Below are 25,752 nucleotides of genomic sequence, written 5' to 3'. Positions count from 1 at the left end.
CAACATTTATTCAGCATTTGTAATCAATTTGTGTGCGGCACATTTGAGAATGGGACTTACTTAGTTCATTGAAGTTGTCCTCAGGTAGAATTGGCTCTGCAGGGACATCTGGGTCTATAGTAGGATAATATAAAACAGTCAGGAAACGTGCACAGTCCAACTTGTCATGGTCATGGTATGCTCTTAAACTAAAGAACACCAATGGAGCTGAAATCTTGCAGATACAAGACTTACGACAACACAGTCCTGCTTTGTTTCAGTGCAGTTTGAACTGGTTGACTTACCCTTGCAGTCGGCCATGTTTAGATTGTCTAAGATTTTGATGTCATCCACAGCGATGTCTCCCCAGCTTTTTCTCTCCACTACACTTTCAATTACCACCTGAAACAAAGGCAAATATTGAGTCATTTTCAACTTGAAATGGTAATCCATTGGGCCAAAAGCAAGGTCAGGTGTCTGAACCCTAAACAAAGTACACAGTTTATACTGAGTACATGTTAATATTTATTTAGTGACCCTCTCTTGAACTTTAATGAACTCTAACCTAAGACCTAACCAGGTGCTACATAATAAGTTTACAGCATCACATAATTTTTTCTATCTCCTCTAAAAGTAAAAATGCTATGACTTTATATTTTGGACCATTATTATTATTATTTTTGCTTTGTGACATTATTTCCAGGACACTTAACAGAACAATTTTTTGAATTAAAATCAGCGAAAATGCCAAGTACTTTAATGATGTATAGATACAGCTTTTTATATATACTGTTTTATACATATATTGTTTTGTACATATTGGTAACCAGAATAGAAGGGTAAAATGTGCATTTAAATAATATCACAATGTAAAAAACCTTAAAGGCTCTAAAAATAGGCTTCGTTTTCTATATGCAAAATATAATTTCTTATTTGTTTCTTTAAATTTAAGAATAAAATAGGACCAGGACATTTTCTTGACAGGTTTGGTGAGAATCTGTTGTGTCATACCTGGTAGGGTTTATTGGAGTGTGGTATTAGCACACGCCCCTCCCTCCAACGGTTGCCTTGGTGACCGCTGACCGTCCAGAGCAGTACATCAGCTGTGACCTGACCGCTTTCTCTCCGCTGTTTGATGTGCAGTGTGCCAATGCGTGAGCCAAACATATGGTACCAGAAGGAGAGGCAGAGGTCTGAGTCCTGCCCTGACACTGGCGGACTCACTAACCGCGCCACCTCTGTCTCCTGTGCACCTGTTGCAAGCGTGTAGATGAAGTTGCCTGATCCACCTTGGAGGAAAACAGAGAGTGTGAGGTTTAGAAGTTTCACAAGTTTTCAAAGCATTCACACTCAGCGTTGGTGTTGTTTATCTCTTACCTGTGTGATCCATATTGGGGCCGGTGTTTAGAGTAGGGGTGCCACTGGACTGGATCTGCCATCTGAAACCGCTGTCCTCTGATATCCAGCCACAGAACGAAGGATCATTCGCCCAGCCGAAGTCACAGGCGAACCACAGGAATGCTACAGAGAGAGATCACACACAGGTCAGGACATGGGAATGGCATTTTATATATTAGTAAACCATCAACATATAAGTAGTTCTTGTGCATTTAAATTTAATTACATTGTTTAAAGCCACTAGCCTCACTGGACACCAGTGTGAGATTTATTTAACGCCTTTTTTGCGCAATCTGTTCATCTTTTTTTCATGTAACCTAACTGTCTTATCTTAAATACTTTATACAGAAAACACTAATGATTTTTTGTCAGCTATCTTCAAGACTTCATAAACACTAAATTTGTTTTTTGGCTTGTCAACACTCTTAAAGACTTCAAAAACACACAAGACCAGCCTTTTGCCAAATATCTTAAAGTTTAAATAACATGGATTCAACTCCATGGAAGACCAGAGCGACACTGTTTTACATACACTTCCCACTGGATGGCAGTAGAGATTTATCTGTAAATTGTAAATTGAAAATAAAATCCCAGCATGAACATTTCAAAGACATTCCAAATTGAGAAGCATTCACCATATACAGTATATCTAAGATCTTGAAAGAGAACGTGAGAAATAAGAAACAGTGCAGCTTTGAATTTGAGACTGACAATAAAAAATAAAAAAAACTGAGGAATTTAACGATGACAGATTGAGTGAGAGACAGAAAGCCATAGAAAGAGAGAATTGAGATGGAGAGAAAAGCAGAGGCACATCTAGGATGTCAGCTATGCCAGTGCTTGCACAGCCCCAACACTGCATTTCCAGACAGTTTAATAAAGCAGAGCGCTGCGCTCCTTTAATAATGCTAGGATTCTGCAGGAGCTTCAGAGGGTATTTGCTCACTGAATGCGAAGGAAAGAATTTCCCATTAAAAGCCACAGCTCAGGCACTCTGCCACTGCTGCTAGAAAAAAGAAAATGCCAGCTTCCAATTAAAAGTTATTTCTTCTTTTCCATCTTTAAATGAATTAGGGCTGTAGAATTGGAAGATGCAAGTGCAAGAGTAATGTTTACCACAGTTCAGAATGTCCTACCAGTTTTAAATGCTTGTCATAGCAAATAAACCACATCCAATAATAAAAAGAGCACACATCTACTCATGGTCGTTGGTTGGTTACCCAAGCAGGACCACACACACACAAGGACATTTGCTTATTAGAACCTCCATTCTATTCAGTTGTTCTGTTATTTTGTGCACAGACAGGAGGGCCTAACGCGCGCACACACACAGACACACACAGGCTAATTACGCAAGGTCAGTTAAGGGGCATCTTTCATTTGCCAATTAGTAAGCACTCTTGAATGGCTAATCAGTCATTATGCTGAATGAGAAAATCAGAACTCCTCTTCATAGATGTTTACAAGAACACTTCCAGACGAGATTACAGACTCATATTTGAATTGACACACAATCAGATGTCTTCTACAACCCAAAACAACCAAATAGAAGACAAAGAAAACATAAATAAGAAATGTGTTTTTTAGGAACTAGTGGCACCAAATGGATTGCAACTAGGCTAAGTGATTGGCTATGCAAAACTCACTGCCTTTATGCTAGTTGTGGATGGCTGCCATGGCATTGCTAGGTGTTTCATAGATGTTTTGAGAGTTTTTCGGTGTGTTGAAATGCCATTGATGTATTACAGCCCCTTCGGTTCAATCCCCTGCTTTGACAAACAGGTAGTCGTGACTCAAACTTACTCCATTGTTTATGCCTGTGCTATACTCAAACCAAGTAATGTTTTGAAAGTGCCGCAGTGTTTGTGGGAAGTCAGCCTATGAATCACTCACTAATAGTTATCACGTTACACTGGGATAGGAGAAAGTATTTTAACATCTCAAACGTGGCATCCGAATATCCATACTTCCCTACTATATAGTATGTCAATTACAGTATGCCAATGGAGTAGTATGTCCGAATCCTCAACATTCATGAAGCATTAAGTGAGAAATACTGGATGACCTACACTTTCCGGTGATATTCTTGAAGTGCGGATTGACTGGACACTTTTCGATCCCATTACCCATTTGGGAGCTGAGGAAACATCACGTACAAAATGCTGGATTTAAAAGAACAGTGGTGAACCACTGTGTATATATATATATATATATATATATATATATATATATATATATATATATATACACACACTCACCTAAGGACTATTAGGAACACCATACTAATACTGTGTTTGACCCCCTTTCGCCTTCAGAACTGCCTTAATTCTACGTGGGATTTATTCAACAAGGTGCTGAAAGCATTCTTTAGAATTGTTGGCCCATATTGATAGGATAGCATCTTGCAGTTGATGGAGATTTGTGGGATGCACATCCAGGGCACGAAGCTCCCGTTCCACCACATCCCAAAGATGCTCTATTGGGTTGAGATCTGGTGACTGTGGGGGCCATTTTAGTACAGTGAACTCATTGTCATGTTCCAGAAACCAATTTGAAATGATTCGAGCTTTGTGACATGGTGCATTATCCTGCTGGAAGTAGCCATCAGAGGATGGGTACATGGTGGCCATAAAGGGATGGACATGGTCAGAAACAATGCTCAGGTAGGCCGTGGCATTTAAACGATGCCCAATTGGCACTAAGGGGCCTAAAGTGTGCCAAGAAAACATCCCCCATACCATTACACCACCACCACCAGCCTGCACAGTGGTAACAAGGCATGATGGATCCATGTTCTCATTCTGTTTACGCTAAATTCTGACTCTACCATCTGAATGTCTCAACAGAAATTGAGACTCATCAGACCAAGCAACATTTTTCCAGTCTTCAACTGTCCAATTTTGGTGAGCGCTTGCAAATTGTAGCCTCTTTATCCTATTTGTAGTGGAGATGAGTGGTACCCGGTGGGGTCTTCTGCTGTTGTAGCCCATCTGCCTCAAGGTTGTGTGTGTTGTGGCTTCACAAATGCTTTGCTGCATACCTCGGTTGTAACAAGTGGTTATTTCAGTCAAAGTTGCTCTTCTATCAGCTTGAATCAGTCGGCCCATTCTCCTTTGACCTCTAGCATCAACAAGGCATTTTCGCCCACAGGACTGCCGCATACTGGATGTTTTTCCCTTTTCACACCATTCTTTGTAAACCCTAGAAATGGTTGTGAAATACTCAGACCGGCCCGTCTGGCACCAACAACCATGCTCGAAATTGCTTAAATCACCTTTCTTTCCCATTCTGACATTCAGTTTGGAGTTCAGGAGATTGTCTTGACCAGGACCACACCCCTAAATGCATTGAAGCAACTGCCATGGGATTGGTTGATTAGATAATTGCATTAATGAGAAATTTAACAGGTGTTCCTAATAATCCTTTAGGTGAGTGTATATACCAAGAAAGATGTTCCTAGGGCTTAAATGGTAACCAGAAACCAGAGCGTATTATTCCTGCAGTTGTTGTTCTTACGTCATATATTCGGGTCAAGTGACAATGTCCACGTCCCTGAATTAAGCATGTCCTAATTCTATTATTACTACTTGCATGCATATCTAAAAGAACGTACTGTTTTACTGGCCGAGAAGTGCATCCCTCATCAAATATAGTGCATAATGTGACAGTACGCTGTTTCGTGTACCGGGAAAAATTACACACTTCACTTTTCAGGGAGTTTATGGGGCTAATATGGCAGATTATGAGTGCAAAGAGAAGGTAAATAGTGCAGGGGATTACCTTTCTCACCTGGAACAGTGCTCAGCTCTGTGGTCATCTCTGGCACAATGGTCCCACCTGTGAAGGCCATTAGACGAGAAGTTGAAATTCGATGTGGTGTAATGTTTTATTGGGTAATTATGAAGAGGCACAGATCTATCTGAGCTAATACCTCTGCTCGTATTTGCTTAGCATTTTTAAAATGTAGCTCTGTGGCACAAGGCATGCATATACAACTTTCTTCATGTGGAACCTTTACTTTTAGCATTAGCAGAGAGGAGTGTAATTCTGTTCTGTCTAACACACACTCTGTGAGACTGCACTGGAGTGAACACAGATGATTTTAGGCAGAATTTTGAATATGTAGTGTTAGTAGCAGCTGGAGAACAGTAGAGAATTTAGTAGTCAAATAGTTGCAAGATGAAGACAAAAGGTAAGTGTAGATGCTATGAATACATTTGGAATAGAATACTACAGTAGCATACTGTTTATATACTGTGGAGTGTTTACTGTTTACTGCCTACTATTTAAGAAAAAAGAGTGAAGCAGTATGCAAAAAAACAATAGTCTGCTACATAGTTGTCACATGGGCCCCATGCAAATTTAATATACATTCTGTATACTGCAGATATATAGTATAATATATAATATATGGCCTATGCTTTGTAAATATAACATACTGTGTACTGCATACTACACAGTGAATACTGCATACATAAAAAAAGCTGTATGGAGAAATTAACGATAAACATTTTAAAGTATAGTATACTACAGTTTTCAAAAGACCTCGCAATGTTGGATATTTATGTGAGAGGTCCAATTATCATCTCAGAAACGAATATGTTAATTAAGCATTTTGCAATTTAGTATAAAACTATCCTAACTTTTGAAGGTCGTATCAAATAATGACTTACAATGTAGATGTTAAGATTACAATTGAAATAAGTTCATTAGTTACCTTTTAATAAAATAGGTAGCAGGCGAATTTGGAAAATGTACTAGGTTATGCGGGAATTGGTTGCATGCAGAATATTTGCATACTGTGCACTATATTCATTTTGCATTAAGGTAGTAGTTCTGGATGTTAGTATGCCATTCCAAACATAACCAAATGTTTAGGTGAGTGTGGTTATGGGGGAATAGATGATCAAGGTTTCAGGTGCGAAGCATGAACAGCTTTGCGGGGTTAGCATAGCAAGAATAGACTAGAAGAGCGGTTATTTACAGAAGCAAGGGGACAATTAGTCTGGTGGGGATTAAGATAGTGTGATTAGCATAGCAGAAGGTGCAGGGTGCAGTCTCTGCAGGCGAGTGTTAGCACCTGTCTGGTCGTAGTCATCACCTGTTCCACTGTGGCAGTTGGCCTGGTCATCATCACACTCGTCTGACGGGGTGGTGGAGGGAGCGGGTGTGGTAGGGGGCACAGTGGGCGCTAGAGAGAGAGAGAGAGAGAGAGAGAGAGAGAGAGAGAGAGAGAGAGGTAATTATTCACATAAAATATAAAATTGCATATTTTAAAAGCACCTCTTTACAAAAGAAAAGTACTGTGGTTGTACCATGGTACATGAATGAATGAACGTTATATTTATATAGCGCTTTTCTGACACTACACTCAAAAGCATTTTACACAGTGAACAGGGGACTCTCCTCAACCACCACGAGTGTGCAGCATCCACCTGGATGATGTGACGGCTTACATAGTGCACCACCACGCTCACCACACACCAGCTATTGGTGGAAATTGAGAAAGTGGAGTGATAGAGCCAATTAATGGATGGTATCAGATGGTAGTACTTTGATATATACCATGGCACTGAATGATCTCAATATTCAAATGCCATGCTATTTACATGGTACTACATAGAATACCATGATATAGAGATGGTTCATGTAAAAAACATATTAATAGCATAGTACATGTTCAAATAACCATAGCATTTACATGGTGCTCAAAGGTATTTAAAAACCCCCACTCTGTTTCTAACATGGTACTGTTAGATTTAGTCTCCTATTAGATCTCTCTCTTTGTCAGAAGATATTCATATATCAGAGTTTGTCCATAACCAGTCAACACCAACAGCTTGCTTTGTTAATTCTTGCACTAGCCCAAGTGGCAGACAGAGGCAACAGGGGAAGAAAAGGAGGTAGAGACAAAGTGATGGTAAAAATGAGCAGTTTACTGAAATATCTTTGGCTCAGTGCTCAGACTTCTGATGAATTCTGACCAGCAAAAATTCTACTTATGTTATTATATAAAGCAAAGACAATGGAAAATTACAGCTTCACAACATCATCCCATAGAAGACTTTGAATTGGAGACAATTCCTTATCTCTTGTGAAGCCAACACAGCACACACCATAAGATTAAATGGAAATAGTAAAGCATAGTAAAAGGGAATATAATATAATAATATAAAAAGAATGTAATAAGTAAAAAAAAAATTATAAATTGAATACAAAGAAATTAGAAAATACAGTAGAAAAATAATGTGACAGAATGAAAGAGACAACATAAATAAAGTACAACAAACTCTCCGTTTACTCTCTTTAAGCCATACACTCATACATACATCATTAGATCCTTCAGTACATGTGCAGAAACATGGTATATACATGGTAGTCCATTGTTCTTCAAAGAAAAAAATGGAATTATGGCGCATTTCCAAAAAAAAAAAAAAATAAAACATGGCATGCCATGGCATGTTCCAAACAAAATCCCATAGTATTTACACTACATTCCAAGTTACTTCAAATAAAACAATGTTATTGCCATGGCACGTGTGCAAGAATCATGGTATTTACAAAGCATGGCATTCCAAGTTATCCGAAAGAATATCTTGGTATTATCATTGTATCTAAAAATATGATACTACTGTGGTACATGTCCAAATAACCATAATGTTTAAATATTACTCAATGATGCTTCAAAGAAACCTTTGGTTTTATCATACTACATGTCCAAAAACATGGTTTAGTATGGTACAAGTAAAAAAAATATATATATATATTATTATCTGCATTGCGTTCCAAGGTACTTTAATGCTGCACTATACAAAATGCCATTATTGATTGAGTACAAAAAAAGTGTTAAAAAAAAAAGTCCTTACCTTACAAAAATTATTTGTATTTTGAGCTGTTTGGTCAGATTTAGTGCAAAATCACAGCCTTAAGTCGTTCATCTTTGCGTCATTACGTCTGTTTGAAAACACAGATAAGAAGTACTGGCTGTCATGTGTTTCAGCTGGGGAAACTACACTGTTCAGATCAGTCACTGTCACACAATTCAGGACGTCATCGCTGCAGTCTGGATGGATGTTAATCTGTTAACTGTTTGGCGAATTCTTTACTTGCTAAAATGCTTGGATAGGTTGTCTGGTTGGGTTGTTGAAGCTTATATTGCTTGTCATGCTTTAATGATTCAAACAATACTCACGTTTTAACCGATAATGGTGTTTCTACTTTGTTTGGTGAAGTTTCTGAAACATGTTTAATAATATTCATGACTTCTGAGAATTGTATAACCTTGATGTTGTTTCCAGGTTCCCTAAGAGTGTGTGTGCCACTCTTTTCTCATTTCTTTTACCCAAGTCGCAAAAATGCACAAGCTATCACTATTGTCCTTTTAGTAGATTGTCTGTTTACAAGTCTATTTAAAAGCCACTATAGGTACAAGTTACTACAAGGTCGTTCAGCAATGCACATATTCAATTGTTTAGTGTGTAACAATCTGTCTATTATTACTTGACTGCTAAAGAAATTATTAATTAAACGTTTTATTATAATTTTTAAATAGCATATTTCTGCATATTATTTTCATATTTTATAAAGGATATTTCATTTCTATCATTATTAAATAATTTTATGTTTTTAGTTTACATTGTTATTGTGTGCAATGCATTGACATACTATTAGTTTTTACTTTTTCTTTTCTTTTACTTGCATTAGCAACCGAGGTTATACCATATAATATAAAATAATTCCATTGAACTCATATCAGCCATATCAGAAGTTTCACTTCTTAAATTAATTAGTGTAATGCAATACAAACATTAATAGTAGATAAAACTCTTGAATAGTCATAATTATATACAGTATACTGGTAACCGGTGGAGGCTGAGGAGTTTTCCCTGTTCTCAATGTAAAAGAGCTTTGAGTGTAGTGTCAAAAAAGCACTATTGTAAAATTCATTCTTTCAAAATATGTAAATAAGAGTGTTGTTTACTTTATCTACTTTACAACTTTATTAAATCAAGTAATATTTCTGTTTTAAATATTTAAGAGAATTACATAATATCCACATGAAAACAGAACAAATTACTCCAGCTCTGAATATCTCCCATAGTCATGATCACACATAGTCGATGTCCAGGTAAGCTCGAACCATGAGATTCATCCACGCAGATGAGCAGTGCCAAAACACAACTAACATAAAGTGTTCTTCTGCAAAATGCTTGTAATTTTAAGCTTCAACCACAAATGTCGCTAGAGAGCACAAAGTTCTGTAGTGCAGCTTTAAAGAATACCATGGTGTTATCAAAACATGATATTACCATGGTACTATCCTTTTCTGCCACATATCATCTTAATGATTATACTCTGTCAAAACGCATTCCAAAGCTATAGCTCTTTGATTTGGGTCTATGCGTGACTCTGGGCGCTGGGGTTTTGGCTGTAGGGTTCTGGATGTTATGATCCACCCTGGGCCTGCACAGCTTGCTGAAACTGTGGTGGCCTCTCATTATGGCTGCCCATGCCTCTTTGGATGTGGCCTTTGCCTGCATCTGCCTAAAGCCCTGTGTTTACTCTCAGCTTGTAATGAGCTGCCCCTAAGCCTGGAGGGCTTTCCCGGGATAGAGGGAGCAAAAAATGAGTGGTGGACAGGGAAAGGGTGGGGAAGGGGGAAACAGGAGCTGTTGTGGAAATTATGTGGGTGAACTGAGGGCAGTTTAAAGAGAGTCTCTAAAGCCGAAGGGTTGTAGAAAGTTCACTGTGCGGATTTTGGCCGGGTGTGTCCACTGGACAGCATTATGTGTGCTTGTGTGTGTTGGAACACTTGCTTGATTGTGAGTGGCTATGTTCAGAATGGCATTTGGACTGCTAAATGTTGAAACCTTTTTTCACAAAATTGGAATTAAAATGTAAAATAACCACTTGTGTTTTAAAGAGATTATAACTGGACAACGCTCGCTGAAATGCACACACAATGCGTTGAGGTCATATGGCATCAATGTATTGTACAGTTTTAAACATTATGGAATAATGCCCACTGTTTCGCTGAATGATTTTCAAAAAAGTGTAGGCATAATGTAGAATTTGCTGTGCAGTATTCATATTGAAAATTTGTGCTGAAACAGGGAAAGAAACTGGGCGCATTTGTATATACAATGCTGGAGTGTGTTCACATGTGTTGGCATTAAAAGTGAAAACAAGCATTATCATCCAACTAAAGCTCCTGGTGGGATGCTGTGGCTTACACGTTCAAGTCTTGCAGTCTCTCAGAAATCCAATATGTAAATCTACTTAACGCTGTCTCTACAAAACACACACACACACACACACACACACACACACACACACACACACACACACACACACACACACACACACACACGCGCGCACACACACACGTACACACACGTACACACACATACACACACACCCCATCAAAACTAAACTAATTCTGATATAAAGAGAGAGAGAAGGAAAGATAGAGAGGGGAAGACATCAAGGACCTTTCTGTAATCCTTCAAGGCAGGTGGACCAAAGATTATTTCCAGCTGTAAGGGGCACTGTTATTTAGGAGTGTCACAGGCCCCTGCTTCTCTGGGTTGGAGTCATCCTTTGATGCTACATCTGTGAGACAACTAATTATGAAGAAAGCTAAGCCATGCCCTATGCCGTTCTCTTGAGTGAATAAGTCCAAATTCAATCAAATAGCATCTGTACTCTAAGACCACACACTTGAAAACCTCAAGTGCCTTCTTTTAGATCGAAGGACTATAATTTTGTTTGTCTTTTGTTTACATGGCAAGGGCAATACAGTAGCCCTTGAACACATAAGATGCAATTAATTATGTGTGAATGTCACTGCATGAGATAATACAAATTCACATCAAGTGGCATTTAATTTAAATAAGGATAGCACAAGAACAACTTCTAATCAAAACATTTCACAAACATTTTTAGGTTTTAAATGATGAAACAAATGATATAGCTTACACTTCAAAATGACTAAAGGTATTTAGACATTTTCTTGTTGTCAAACTTTGTGGATTGTGTTCATAGCTAATCTGATGAACTCCACCTGTGATTATTCTGCTAGCTAGGACACTTGTGTGCTTGATGGCAACTCACGTAATATATCCACTAAAAGTCACCTTGAGACCAGATGCTTCTAATGATTCAGAAGAAACGTGAAATTGAAAAATGTGTATATGAATTTTCAACTTACCTTCCATTTCACAGCCCAGGAGTTCCAGTCTAAGTCCCATTCCAGCAGGAGTTGCTCTTTCTGGGTACACCCTAACAAAGCGGGTTAATTTGGGCTCCACCGTCCTCAATGCTGGTGTGTCATAGTTCAAATTCCCCTCAAAAATCTGCCAAGAACAACGACAGTAGAGAGGCAGTAGTTAGCAGTCAAGCATAGAGAGAGAGAGAACTGAGAGAGAATGGTAAAATATAAAGGGGAAAACTTTATTAAGATTATTCCAAAGTTACTTTGCCACAGAAATAAATAATCTAGCTTTAATGAAAGAGAGCGAGCGAGAAGGTGAACAGCATATACTTCTCTTAACTTGGATGCTACTCTATTCCTAATTCAACAAAGCACTAGAGACAAGAAAACCTTCAATTTTATTTCTGACAGCATACAGCTGAACTAGTGCAAAAAGAAAGGCTGCAGGCATACACTGCAGTCTACAACGGCAGGATACCCAGCCCTTCAAAAGCATCAGGCTTTAACTTCACACTTCTAAAGTATTCCTACCCAGACACAAGGTACCACAGGAGACAGAGACACAAAAAAGATGAAAAGACACTTGCCAGAGGTAACAAAGTTACAGAACAAGACAGGGCATTCAAGAAAGAGCATTTATGACCATCAGCGCTAATGTCTCTTCTTGTCCTTTAAGTTCAAGATGTTAAGAAGAGAATATAAGGATTTTGAAATCAGACATTGGGCCATCTGGAAGTGATATCTAGCCTTTGATAAGAGACAAGGTACATATGCTCTGTGCTATAGTAAAAGATTAATAATTTCATGTGGTATCTCTAATTTCATCATGTAGAATGGATTTGGGTAAATAAGTAAATCTTTAAAAAAAAAGAGCCAAATTTACCTTAATTAATCAAGTAAGTGGGATAATACGCAGTCAGGTGTTAATTATTGCAAAATAAACCCCCAAGACGATCCCTCCGCTTTGAAGCACAGGCTTACAAAGGTTAGTGGTAGTATGTTTAATGTATTTGGGACGTTTCACTAATGTTACGCACACAGCATTAGTGTAATTTCTATTGTTCTCTAAATGCTTGGGGAAGGATACATTATATGTCCATTGTTAGCTTCCTTAAACTAAAGTCTTAAACTATGTCAGGCTAAAGAAACCAGAGCTGATCTGGTCATAAATACCAGGTTAATCCATAAATAACAGGCCAATTTTCAGCTTCCCTATATCCTACCTTGGGCTTGTTGCCTGTGGCATCCATCTCCATTTTCCACTCGACTCCATTGCTGCTGTAACCCAGCCGAAACTTTTTCATAAAGACCTTATTATCACGATGTTTGCCTCCCTGGATGATCAAGCCTTTAACCAGCTTCTCCTCACCCAGATCGACTTGCAGCCACTCATCCACATAGGGTTGCGGCTGCGGCAACAATGTCCATCCTGAGCGGCTGGTCAGAAGACGTGCATTTTCCGACACCCAGGTACGCTCAGTATGGGAGGAAACTGTGATCTGGGCATCTGTGATGAGGCCTGAGACCATTCCCAACATTCCTAAACATGGGTATTCTGATGAGAGACAGCGAGAGAGTGTAAAGTTTAGACTGTTGTCTAACAAATTTACCATTATTTGTCACCAATTTAACAGTATCAGCTTAATATGGTGTGGCCACAGTATGTTCGATGCATAAACAATGAGTGCTTTGGAGTATTAAATCATTTTTGAGTACTGTTTAAGGCACTTAATGCTTAGTCACATTCACCCTTAAACTGTGAAATTCCGTGGACTAAATACACTCATCTCAAATAATTTGCAGTACTGTTCAATAGCAAGTTGCTTGGTTTGGCAGTGACCTCTGTGTGGGCGGTCCTTCATACATAGCACATGTGGGTTTTACACATGCTTCTCATACGCTCATCCCTGCAAAATTTCGCCATGCAAGTGGATGGTTATAAACATTAATAAGCTGCATTGCGAACCAGAATGTTTAAACAAGTGTCTAACTATGCAATACTAGTCACATGGAAACAAAGAATGAGAAAGACTTGAACAATAATTGTTGAGGGAATTGTCTGTGAGAGATTAGATCAGATGTTCAAGGATAAGACTGAGGGTGAAAAGAGAAGATATAAATTATGTTAAAAGATAACCGTGGTAAAAGTCACGTCTTACAACAACCTTAAAGAGGCCACAGGGCATAAAGTAGCTGAACAAAGAAAGAGAAAGACATTCATTGCACAGGTAAGACAGATGAAGTGGACAGAAAAGATAAAAACCTTTCTTTCTCTCACTCTCCATCTTCATTGCACCATTGACTTTAACTTTTCTACATGTCTTTTCCTCAAGCTTGTGAATCTAATTAAACCCCCTCTCAAGTGCACTTCCTTTCATTTCTGAACAGTGTCTCGTTTTATACTTCATCCTTTTCCTCTCCTACCTTCCTTTTGTTTAGTTTCTGACTGCTTTTTTATTAATCTCTTTCAGACCTACCATTCCCACCCTTTCATCCACCTTGTAATCTATCTTCATTACTCCAAGCCCCCTTTCTTTTTCCAGCGTTGATAACATGATTTTCCACGCTTTGCTTCATTTCTGCAAATGCAGGTTGAGTTTGAGTGAAGTTATCAGATATGTAGCACCAATCGACTGGCTGCCTATGTTTTGCCTGTCATGACACTCGTACCTTCTTCAGCTTTGGAACTTTGTAATTCGTGACCTGCCAGTGGTACTGTAATCTACGATCAGCACCCGTGGAGCTGGAAAGCGTCAGAGACAATCTTGGACCTGTCAAAGGTGGACCTAATGTCCCTTGAAAACCAACAAAACAGAGTTTTCATTGACAACACTTATTTTGTAGTGATGGAGGGAACATCCTCTGCCGTTTTGGAACGGAAAGAGTACTTGTCTGTGACCCCTTCAATGGTCAAAATGTGAGTTCCAGGCTCCTAAAACAACAAACTTGTGTGTTTTTGATTTTTCCATTGTTTGTTTGTGGGTGTACGGACTCGGTTGGGTTTCTCTTACCCTGCCCAATTTGGAAGATTGTGCATCATTTCTGATAAAAACCCGAAGTTGTTTCAGGAATGGCCTTGATGAAAAAGATCTGCACCGAGGTGGTTGGATTTCAAAGTTTGGAAGTAAATCAAGATTTATTTTTAATCCATTGGCATCCACTGTCATCAGGACCTGTTTATGGATATCAGATGGCATTTGGGGATGCTTGGCAGAAGCTCCGGGTGTGGTAGACCCTGGAGACACACCCGTAGGGTGGACCTGATTGCATTCATTACGTGGTTATCTGTTGAGTTGGTCTGCACAAAGAGGCTGGATGGCCACACACACAGATGTTTTTATTTACAAACAGTGAAAGGAAGTTTATTAATGGCTGTGTGGTTGTGGAAAGCCTATCAGACCTGAACTCTGTTGAAGACCACATCCTAACTGCCAGCTGTCCTCCTCTACTTTAGGCAGTGTCACTATCTGGTACAGTGCTAAAAACGTGGTACCCAGGAATATTATTATATGGGGTACTTTGATACATGATCATGGTACATTGATTATTCATATACCATGGTATTTAAGGGTGTTTCTTCAACTGGGCACTTTTAGTACACTTTTTTAATTTGTCAACTAACAGTGTCCGACAGTATATATACGGTACTTGCATCACAGGATATTTTAGTATACATATATATATATATATATATATATATATATACACATATATATATATATATATATATATATATATATATAAAATATTATTATTCAAATTTTTTTTTATCTATTAGCTTTAATAAAAATCAACACCTGGGACATTAAATTGCCCAAAGTTGTAAAAACAGGTTTATATGCTGCTTTAAGATACTTCAAAGAATACTACACTACTACGATAGTACTTGTCCAAAAAACATTGAATTACCAGAGTACATGTCCAAATTCGATCACCATGGTACATATCTAAAAAACACGGTATAACCATGAAACATATCTTAGAAGCACCGTACCATGTCCAAAAACCATGTAATGTCACAGCATTTTGTGGGTGGAACTATTGGGGGAATTTTTCTCCAATCAGCTGCCCAGCTTGGCCACATCATCATAAGAGAGCCCGATACACACTGATGATGTCACTAAAAGGCCTCTGTTCTTGTGATGTGTTTAGAATGCGGTCTGTTCACCCGTTCAAAACATGACTGCAACAGCTGCGCTCCAGAACTGTGGTGAACCGCATGCACACACTCGCACGCAAATATACAACCAGTGCTAAATCTGTGTATACACACTGACACTAAAAATAAGCCCCTTATGCATGTTGAACATAAAGCTGATAGACGATGCATGATGGCAAACAGGCATACCCTCATCTTACACATACAAGGAAATGATAGGAAAGCCTGTGCAATCAAAGCTCGGTGGAGGGTGGAGCATGCCAGAACATGCAGATGAGTATGCAAATTAGGCCTTGGCCAGATGGAGCTGACTGCGGCTGGAGGGAGTATATCTCTGCATGTGCAGTAGTGGGAGTAATATGTGCATTTGTGTATGTGTGTGAGATGTGGAGAGGTTAAGGCTCAAGGGAGGAGGGTATAGAGGCAGAATTAGAGTAGACGTAGAGGTCGGAGTAACAGCTTCGCCTGCTGTGCATGGCATTCATTTTGAATTAAGTACATCCAAACATGGTGTAACATGAATACACAGTCTTATTCATTGACGTGAACACTTGTCTATAATACGATAGCTCCTCGACTCTTGAAAATAAAAATAAAATGAACACACACAGCTCGCACAAAGCTTTCAGCAGCATGAATAAACACTTCTCTGTATGCCTGCCTCCAAAGTACGTGAAACGTAAACCATCTAATTGAGAGATTATGATGAAGTGATGTGTTGACAAAACAAGGCTTCTGCATGGAACGTTTCAACAAATCTGAATTAAATCTCCACTTCTAAACAACATTTTTGACCAATCCCAGTTGAGCCAGAAAACACCAAGCCAATACAAAGTTTGTATGATTTAAGGCCTAGAATGACAGAAAAGATACAGATTTCTTAGGAACCAACCTGAGATTTTGCATCCATACATCTCAAAGCGGAGAGCGATGCCAGACTCCCAGGCGTAGGGTCTGATCCGGAGGTATCTTGTCAACGTGGGCTTGGGGAGCATGGCTTTTGCCACATCTGTAGGGTTGGTGTTCCCTTGGAAAATCTGGCGAGTGAAGAACAAACACATAAATTATTCACACTGTTTGTTTAGGGAACCAGAGGACAGACCTTTGAAGACTGAGACTCACCTAACGCTCTGCCCCAGAAACAAAGATAAATGACAGGAATGTATTTAGATCAGCATCTTTTAAAGTGACAACATAATTGTGAATTGAATTATCTTTGGAGCCACTGTGCAGCAACACAAAAGCCACTTTGTGATGTTAGTGTCTGGGTTAAAACTAGCACTAAATGTTTTGGACACTTCTATTATACAATGGTCCTTGTTGTTGCTGTATGAAAACGTGGCAGGCATAGCCATGAATGACATAGTGTTATGTTCATGGGTGCAGATTATTGATGACATCTAGCACATGTTTTCTCTCACTAGAGGGTACAGTTGTGTCAAAGTAACAAGAACTAGAAGCAAGATTGAGCTCAAAACTCCCTCTTGTTTTTCATAGCAAATCTAGTTTCACAGGCCACTATATAAAGGACAACCATGGCATTTTAAGATCACGTTGAAGGTTCTCTCTTTCAGATCTCCCTTCTTCATCTCACTTTTATTCTCTCACTATGGTAAATTCACCTAGAACAAATTGCACCTGCTGGCACCATCATTTATTTGAATGCATTGTCTGCATTGCTTTAAAATGGTCAAATGCAAATCCATCAGATTCCCAACCGTCAGTTGGAGGGCATCCATTAGTTTCCAAAACTTTTGACCTGGTAACAGATCCTCATATGTCTTGTTCTCATTTGACATCTTTTATAAAAAGACAGTTCTGGCTGAAAATTTGGATTGGATTAGCTGCTTTAGCTGCAGTACATTTAGCACGATTCCAGACTAGACCAGGTCAAACTGTAAGCTGTACAGGAAATCAAAGTGTTACTAAGCTCCAGACAGGGCATACAGCCATCCATCTATCCCCGAATCCATACAGCTAACCGTGTCCCTGGGCACTTCTTGTCAAACATGAGTGTCTAGGAGGGAGACACACCATGAGCCATCCGCTATCTTTAAATGTCACGCCAGTGCTTTGCTCTACTGCTCTAAGTAGTAAAAAGGCTTTCCTATGTGCAACAACCACGCAACCGAACTGCTGTTTCAGCAGTCTGCAAATGGGCCCTTACCTCACAAAAGCACTTTAGAGCCGAACAGACAGAAACAAGGCTCCGCACCTTTAAAATGCAAGCTCTAAAAAGAGAACAGTGTACTTTAGTCGAGGGCTGGCAGAGAAATTGGGCCTCTGGGTATATTTAAGCTCACATTCTCTCTGAGGCATGAATGTGTGTATGGTCATACATGCCCACACACACATAAGAGTCTAATTGGCTTGCTTAGCTTGACAGGTCTATTTCAAAACTTGCATTGTTAGAGTGTGCACAGCAGACATAGTGTACATCTAAACACACATATGAATATCTTTGCTTGCACTCACAAAATAGTAAAATCATAAACTTCACACACTGGCTGTGTCTTGAAACCTATTGAGCTGCCTAACTAGACAGCATTGTATGACATCATTGGAACGTTCAGCATCATTAGAAGATGAAAATGAAAAAAACAAAAAGAAAATGTCCACGTAACTGTGTACCCTGATGAAAAAAAAATGAATAGCAAGCATACTGTAATTATAATTGTAAATATTATTAGAGATTTTTCTTGGTATTAGACCTCCTTGGTTCTGGCTTTCGTGCATGGACGTGTTTTAAATTGTCTATTGGTATTATTAGTTGACTGCAACGTGATGTATGATACATGAATGAGGCATACGGTGTCTCATTCACTGTGAAACTGTGTTTTCTTAATGGCATGAATCGCACTAAAGGCCTAGACTTTAAATCCAAGAGCTGCGGCTAAGTATATATATATATATATATGCTGTATATACAATGATGGCCAAAAGTTTGGAATAATGTACAGATTTAGCTGTTTCAGAAGGAAATTGGTACTTTAATTAGCCAAAGTGGCATTCAACTGATCACAAAGTATAGTCAGGATATTATTGATGTAAAAAACAGCACATCACTATTTTGATCAAATCTAGACAGGCCCAACTTCCAGCAGCCATCACTCCAACACTTTATCCTTGAGTAATCATGCTAAATTGCTAATTTGGTACTAGAAAATCACTTTCCATTATATCAAACACAGTTGAAAGCTATTTGGTTTATTAAATGAAGCTTAACATTGTCTTTGTGCTTGTTTTTGAGTTCCCACATTATGCAATAGACTAGCATGTCTTAAGGTCAATATTAGGTAAAAATGGCCTTATGGGAATAATTGCAAAGAAAAAGAAAATTTTGAAACAGAAAAACAAAAAGAAAAATGTTAGAGTGGGCAAAGAAACACAGACATTGGACAACAGATAATTGGAAAAGAGTGTTATGGATCTTAACTCCAATGAGCTTTTGTGGGATCAGCTAGACTGAAAGGTGCATGAGAAGTGCCCAACAAGCTACATCTATGGCAAGTGCTACTGGAAGAGTGGGGTGAAATGTCACCTGAGTATCTGGACAAACTGACAGCTAGAATGGCAAGGATCTGCAAAGCTGCCATCTATCTGTACTGGATAATTTCCACATTACAATAATGAGAATGCAATTATTTATTTTTTTGCTTTATGGTAATGAGAATTAGGATCATTTGGGTAGAAAATCTGCTTAATAAAATCCTAAAATCCCTCAAACCTGCTGTTGAATATTTGAATGTGCCTGATGCCCAAGAATGTAGTTAACTGTTCCATGTTGAGGGAGACATTACAGATAGCACACCTGATGGCAAATCGATCACCGTTTCCTTGCCCTTCATTCAATCTGTCTTGGGCTCGAGTGCAACCAACCAGCTGTTAAAACCCTCTAAACCTCCCAGAAATCCTCCCTCTCTCACCCTCTCCATTTGCCACTCTCTGTTTATTCATTCCTTTGTTCTTTCCTTTCATCCCTTAAGAAAAAAAGCCCTACCACAAATGTTGACATCATTCTTTAAAGGAAAAAATAAAAAGAATATCAGTCCGACTACTGTGGTTGCTTTGGATTTGTGCAGTTGGTCTCTTGTTACAGAGTTTGCAAATTCACTCTTATAAGAAGGCAGATTAGCATACCACACTAGGCTCATAATGGAGTCGGAGAAACACAGCCCCTGCAAAACACATGAGCATGGCATTCCCGACTGGAGCTGGAGCATGGATTGGTGTAATGAAGGTACTGTACAGCTCTACAATACAAGGAGATGTTTACAACGCTTCCTGCCAGGGAGCTCTGGAAACGTTTGGATCTCTCCTATGTTAAGCTGGGGAAAAAAGTCTTCTTTTGCATTTAGTGGAAACAGAGCTGTACAAAATTAAACCTGAGATCCTTCGAGGACTTTCTAAAACTATCTCATTGTTATATGTAAAATATTGAACTGTGTAACAGGTTTTAAATGGGCAAGGAGGGGGTAGGAACCAGCTGAACAGTCAAAAGAGTGTTTAATGAAATCTTAAAAGACACAAACATAAACACACACACACACACACACACACACAGCAGCTGTGTGTGGCTCTCTCTCGCTCCCAAACTACTGCATCCAGCACGGCCTATCCCTCTCTTCAGCTGATTAGCCTGATTGGGGGCCTGCCGTGCACACTCAAGGCCCCACCCCACTCCGCCCACCTCCTCGTTACACTCCTCACTCCTTTACCTCAGACCGGTGAATATTAAGAAAGTTTACGGGGAACCTCCTTTCAGAGGGGGGATGTTGCCCTTCTGGCCATGCCTGCCGGCAGGCTTTCCCCGCCTTTCGAGACTTGGAGGGAGACAAGGGGAGAGAAAAGAGGCAAGGGCAAGGCTAAGTGACAATGCAAAAAAAAAATTGCTCGCCAGTTCCCAGACACACCGTTGCCTGGTCTTCGATCACTCTTCCACCCTCTGGCGGACGGCAGCTGCTCCTCCCCTGGTGGACCGGAGCGAGTCCTCTGATCCCTGGTGGATGGAAAGCACCCCTCTTGAGTTCTGCAGAGAGCCCCTCCTCCCCTTGCGGATGTTGGCCTTTCCTCCGCATCCAAGTGGCCTGCAGCGACTCTCCGTCCCCCGTCAGACAGCCGCAGCTGCCCTTTTGGGCATACGGCAGTAGCGAGAACTACACGACAGGGCATCCCTTCTCCTTCCCGGGTTTAGGATCAATGTAACAGGGTTTAAAATGGGCAACGATGAGGTGGTAACCAGCTGAACAGTCCAAATAATGTTTAATGAAAACTTAAAAAGACACAAACATAAACACACATGGTAGCTGCTTGTGGCTCTCTCTCTCCTGAACTGCCGCATCCGGCTCGGCTTTATCCCTTTCCTCGGCTGATTAGCCCTATTGGGGGCTGGTCGTGCACACTCACGGCCCGGCCCCGCCCACCTCCTCATCACAAACTGTTTATAATATTTTTCCAGGTTCAAAAAAGAAAGAAAAATGTGTGTGATTTTGATAATCAGTCAATAATTTAGACTTGCACCTCAGACTGTTTACAGTGATATACTTATAATGGACGTCTATGGGACAAGGCATTTTAGAAGGTTTAAAAGCAGAAATGTTCAAAATGTATTTAGGTTAAAACACTTATATTAATACTCCTGTACAAAAATGTGTTTTATTTGAGCTGTAAAGTTTTCTTAATTGTCTTTTTAGTGGCAAGACGATGTTTAAGCAGATTTATTTCTGAATGATTAAGAAATGAGTTGAAAGAATGGCTATAACTTTGCATAGGGGATGTTAGTAAATTATTTAGTCATACTAGTCTCATGTTTACATGTATAATGATTTAAGTCTTGTGGCTATACTTTTGAAATGGTGTGTATTTTTCCTTACCCCATAAACTTCCAATGTAAGTGCATTACTGTGAACAACATTTTTGGTTGTTTTAACATGCCATGAATTTTTATTATTATTAAACCTTGAACATTCCTTTAAATGTTCAGAAACCTCAACCGCTAAGTGTAAATTATTTGTAATTGTCCACTGTTTCCCATTAAAACACACTGCATTGAATTTTCACTGTTTGAGACTCAAAAATAATATCGACTTCCTAAAAACATAAGACAAATTTTGGATGTACTGTAGTTGTACTGAATATTAAGCTGAACTACAATAGAAACATTTGCGCTTTCAGAAAAAGCCATGAAAAGAAGCAAATAATTCACCTTCTGTTTAGGGCCATCCTTAATAGTGATCCAGTCTTCCCCGTTTGAGCTCACATCCACCTTGTAGGACTTCACATAGTACTTCTTCCCGGTCTCTTGAGAGATCGCTCCCTGTGTGCCGATTCCTGAGACGAAGCGCAGGAACCCGAGATCAACCTGCAGAGAAAAAGAACCATATTACTTATATTACTAAGCCTATATTTTACTCATAACCATGGGAGTATCACTTTAAAAGTGGCTTATCGGTTGTCATATACTAAGCTCATAAGACCCTAGGTGAGTATTAGAATGAAAGATTAATTTTAATGAATCCCAATTTAATAAAGTATAGTTGATGTGACGATTTCATTTCCTGAACGGGAGGCAAGAGCTTATTGGATGAGGGCGGATATCTAACTTCATTGCCCTGGTGTCTGTAAGAAAATCATATGAAAAGGAAACGGGAATTCATATGTGTGCTGCATTGAAAAATGAATGCTTCATAAAGAAATCATGAGCTCTGATGTCATTCCCGTGAGCCTGCAGTGAGTGTACAGTATGTCAGAAGCAGTCAGGAGAGAGAGGAATGGAGAGAATGAACAGGAGTTACTGGAAGAGAACACATTTTGTGTACATATGTGGACAGATTTTGGAATTGCCAGATTCATTTCAAATCCATGACTGGGAGGGAAAAGAAAATCACATGAGGTTTCTTTAATAGCCCAATTGTTTCTCCAAACAATATTGAGATTAAATGGAGAACAAATAGAGACTTTTGCTTAAGTCTCCTGGTTCTCCGATTGAATCCAGAGAAAAAGACACTAGTAATCTCATATGCATCATCAAGAGCTTCAGAGGTGATCTCACCAACTCTGCTTAGATTTAGCAAGATACCAAATTGTGCAATCAAGTCAGAGATTTTAATGTGAACTCAAACATTTCTCATCAAATTCTTCCCAAGTTTAAATGTTTTTTTTTTCTATGCAATGCACATTAATTTGATAGCTCTATACTTTAAACATATGTCAACAATTCTATCAATTGTTTATATTTGTATATCTCCTAAAGAAACCTTCTGAGAATATAAAAAAAAAAGAAAGAAAGAAAGAAAAAAAAAAAGAGCAACCTTTGAACAATAATTTTTTTTCTGTAGGTGTGTAGTTTGTAGAAAGCCTAATGGACCTCCTGTTAGAACAATGACTCCATTCTCTTTTGCTTTACCTGTCTCACAGTTTACTTTCAGGACTATTTCTAAACTTGGAGTGACACCTAATTTTATAGATTGCTAATTTGGAATGGATAATTTTCCAATTTATTACATTACACTCAGACCAAGAGTGGAAAACATGGAATAATTCTGGAAATCAGTACAGGGTAAAGAATGACCAAAAGAATGCCATTAATATTTTAATATAACTGTGACAGGGCGGAGGGCAGGGCCGGGTTGTGATTAAGCCGTATCTCGCCTCCTCCTTTCCATTGTTCCCTTTACACTGGTGCCGAAACCCAGGAAAGGAGGAGGCAAGAACCGGCTTGACAATCTAAATAATAGTTTAATGGTAAACTGAACCAAAAAGACACAAACATAAACACACGACGGTCAGCTAAACGATCTCTCTCTGTCGCACCACCGTCCGCAGTCGCCCTTTATCCCTCTCAGAGGCTTGATTAGCCTGATAAGGGATTGGGTGTGTAGAATCACAACCCGGCCCCGCCCTCTGCCCTGTCACAATAACATATATACTGTATACTGTATACAATTAAGCCATCTTGAGGCCCCATTAGAAATTCATTGTTTGAGAACCACTGCTCTAAATCTCTTCAAAATGGCAGATTGTAAAATTGTAGAATATACTGTAGCTGTTATGATCTAGATTCAAGTTCAACCTACACATCAGTCGTGCAACAGGAGAAGGTAAACCCACTTGCACCGATGCAGAAATGTCTGATTGGAGATTGTCTACTAATCAGTTACTTGGAATGGGGCAGATTTGAGGATATTGGAATGTTCGGAAACAACATGCCGACTTTCCTCATTATGTTGCAACAAAATTGGACATACTGATTTATCTATTCACAATCTTAATTAGTGAGGTGGCAAGAGCTAATTGCAAACTGTCACTCTGTTTCTTATTGTGTGCCATATGTAAAACTAAATCCACACGCAGTCTACTAATCTTGAAAAATAAGCTTTTATTTCCTAAAGACTCGTGGACATGTGCAAGCTCTGATTCTTTGGACATGCTGAAATATACATGGCAGCAAGATAAGAGAGTTGTAGAGCAGCCAGAGATCTGAGATCGGAAAGCTTGGCTGGAGAAGCGACATTTTGGATCAGTTTCACTCACACCAGCTGATCACAGATCAGCACTGAGGGCCTCATGATTTATTAATGACTTTCAGTTTCAGACACACACAGAGCAAGAATATAGGCTAAGAGAAACTGGAGCAATAAGAGATTGAAGAAGAAAGTGAACATTTCATTCAGCACGTAGAGCATTTCACCATTGTAATGCTTTGTATTTGGGTATTTGCTTTAAGAAAGTTTACATTTTCTGTGAAGTGTCATGCTACTACATATAAAATCATTTTAAACAGTATTTGCTAATTACTGTATCATTATTATGTATACATCTTTAGTACCATATTAATTGAGAGCCTAATATTTATACTTGGAATATTTATTCTCCTTCAGGGGATCCGTGGTTGAACTGCAGGGGGTCCGCAAATTATTTGATCCACCATTGGCACTTGTAATAATCACTCACACACGAGCGATAGAGATAAGTGTGTGTATTTTAATAAATAAACATGTTCCTCGCACCTGCATACTAAATCTTCCTCTTTCTTTTTAATCCTGGCTCATATTTGCACATCTTGTGTATTTAGTTATGAACTGATTAGAATGCTAAACTCTATTAAAGTGTGACGAAACTGAGCTAGTCAGCAGAAACGCGCAGTAGAACAAACCATTCAAGCGTCCAAGCTCATCACGATTCAACACATCTATCTATCTATCTATCTATCTATCTATCTATCTATCTATCTATCTATCTATCTATCTATCTATCTATCTATCTACTCTGCTGTACATTATTTAATTATTATTTTAATTGCTCTGCAATATAAACATCATAATGTATGTATATACAACAATATCTTATAGGCATAAAATGCAACACTCAATTTAATACAGTATGTAACAGGGGTCCCAGATCCGTCTCTCTCTCTACCCACCAAGGGGTCCTTGGACCAAAAATTGTTGAAGACCCCTGTAGTAAAGGCAAAAAGGTGAATAATCTTAAATCTTGATATGACAAAAAACAATTATCCAGTCTGCTCAAAAGTACCAAAATATATGGAAGCTGGTCATTGGTAGGGAAAAAGGTTCCAAAGCACACTTAAGTTGTTAGATAAAATTCTTAAATCGCCTTAAATCTTGATGTTGACAAAAACAAAGTTAATGGACACATTATGCATCAACTTCCATTTATAGGACAATATAGCCCAAGTACAATAAATATACAAGGTGTTGACCCTTCTGACTTAAAACCCAAATCATCCTTGATTGGTTGTAAAGTAATACAGTAGAAACAGGAGACTATGGGAAAGCCCCACTTCCTCATGGGAATTTCCTTGTTGACAGACTCCATTTTCTGGCTCCAGAAGAAAAAAAAAAGCTTTCCAAAAGTGTTTCATTCTTCCCTATAAGGAAACAAGAAATGTTTTGCTGGCTGTGGGCATCTGATCTGAAATATCTTGACCACACATACAAAAACAATGATGGAATCTATAACTCAGCGCTACTCAACATGTGGC

General features: G+C 39.0%; 1 protein-coding gene across 4 annotated transcripts in view; it reads right to left on the bottom strand.

Moving 5' to 3' along the window:
* LOC127634921 (neuropilin-1a) overlaps positions 1–25,752 on the bottom strand; it is an 82,516-nt gene that overhangs the window by 2,856 nt on the left and 53,908 nt on the right. The window contains exons 7-16 of one of the 4 annotated variants that reach the window (XM_052114677.1): positions 21,955–22,110; positions 16,642–16,786; positions 12,814–13,145; positions 11,588–11,732; positions 6,458–6,568; positions 5,167–5,214; positions 1,357–1,500; positions 991–1,268; positions 285–381; positions 61–114 (exon numbers count right to left, since the gene is read on the bottom strand). In XM_052114677.1, coding sequence (XP_051970637.1) covers positions 61–114; positions 285–381; positions 991–1,268; positions 1,357–1,500; positions 5,167–5,214; positions 6,458–6,568; positions 11,588–11,732; positions 12,814–13,145; positions 16,642–16,786; positions 21,955–22,110 — 1,510 coding nt within the window. Of the gene's footprint in view, positions 1–60; positions 115–284; positions 382–990; positions 1,269–1,356; positions 1,501–5,157; positions 5,215–6,457; positions 6,569–11,587; positions 11,733–12,813; positions 13,146–16,641; positions 16,787–21,954; positions 22,111–25,752 lie in introns of all 4 variants that reach the window. The other 3 variants (XM_052114676.1, XM_052114678.1, XM_052114680.1) reach the window with 3 other exon arrangements.

The sequence above is a fragment of the Xyrauchen texanus genome, chromosome 42 (assembly GCF_025860055.1).
Source record: "Xyrauchen texanus isolate HMW12.3.18 chromosome 42, RBS_HiC_50CHRs, whole genome shotgun sequence".
In the NCBI taxonomy this organism is placed as follows: domain Eukaryota; kingdom Metazoa; phylum Chordata; class Actinopteri; order Cypriniformes; family Catostomidae; genus Xyrauchen; species Xyrauchen texanus.
The sequence above is the reverse complement of the archived record's forward strand: the minus strand, read 5'-3'. Positions and strand labels throughout refer to the sequence as shown.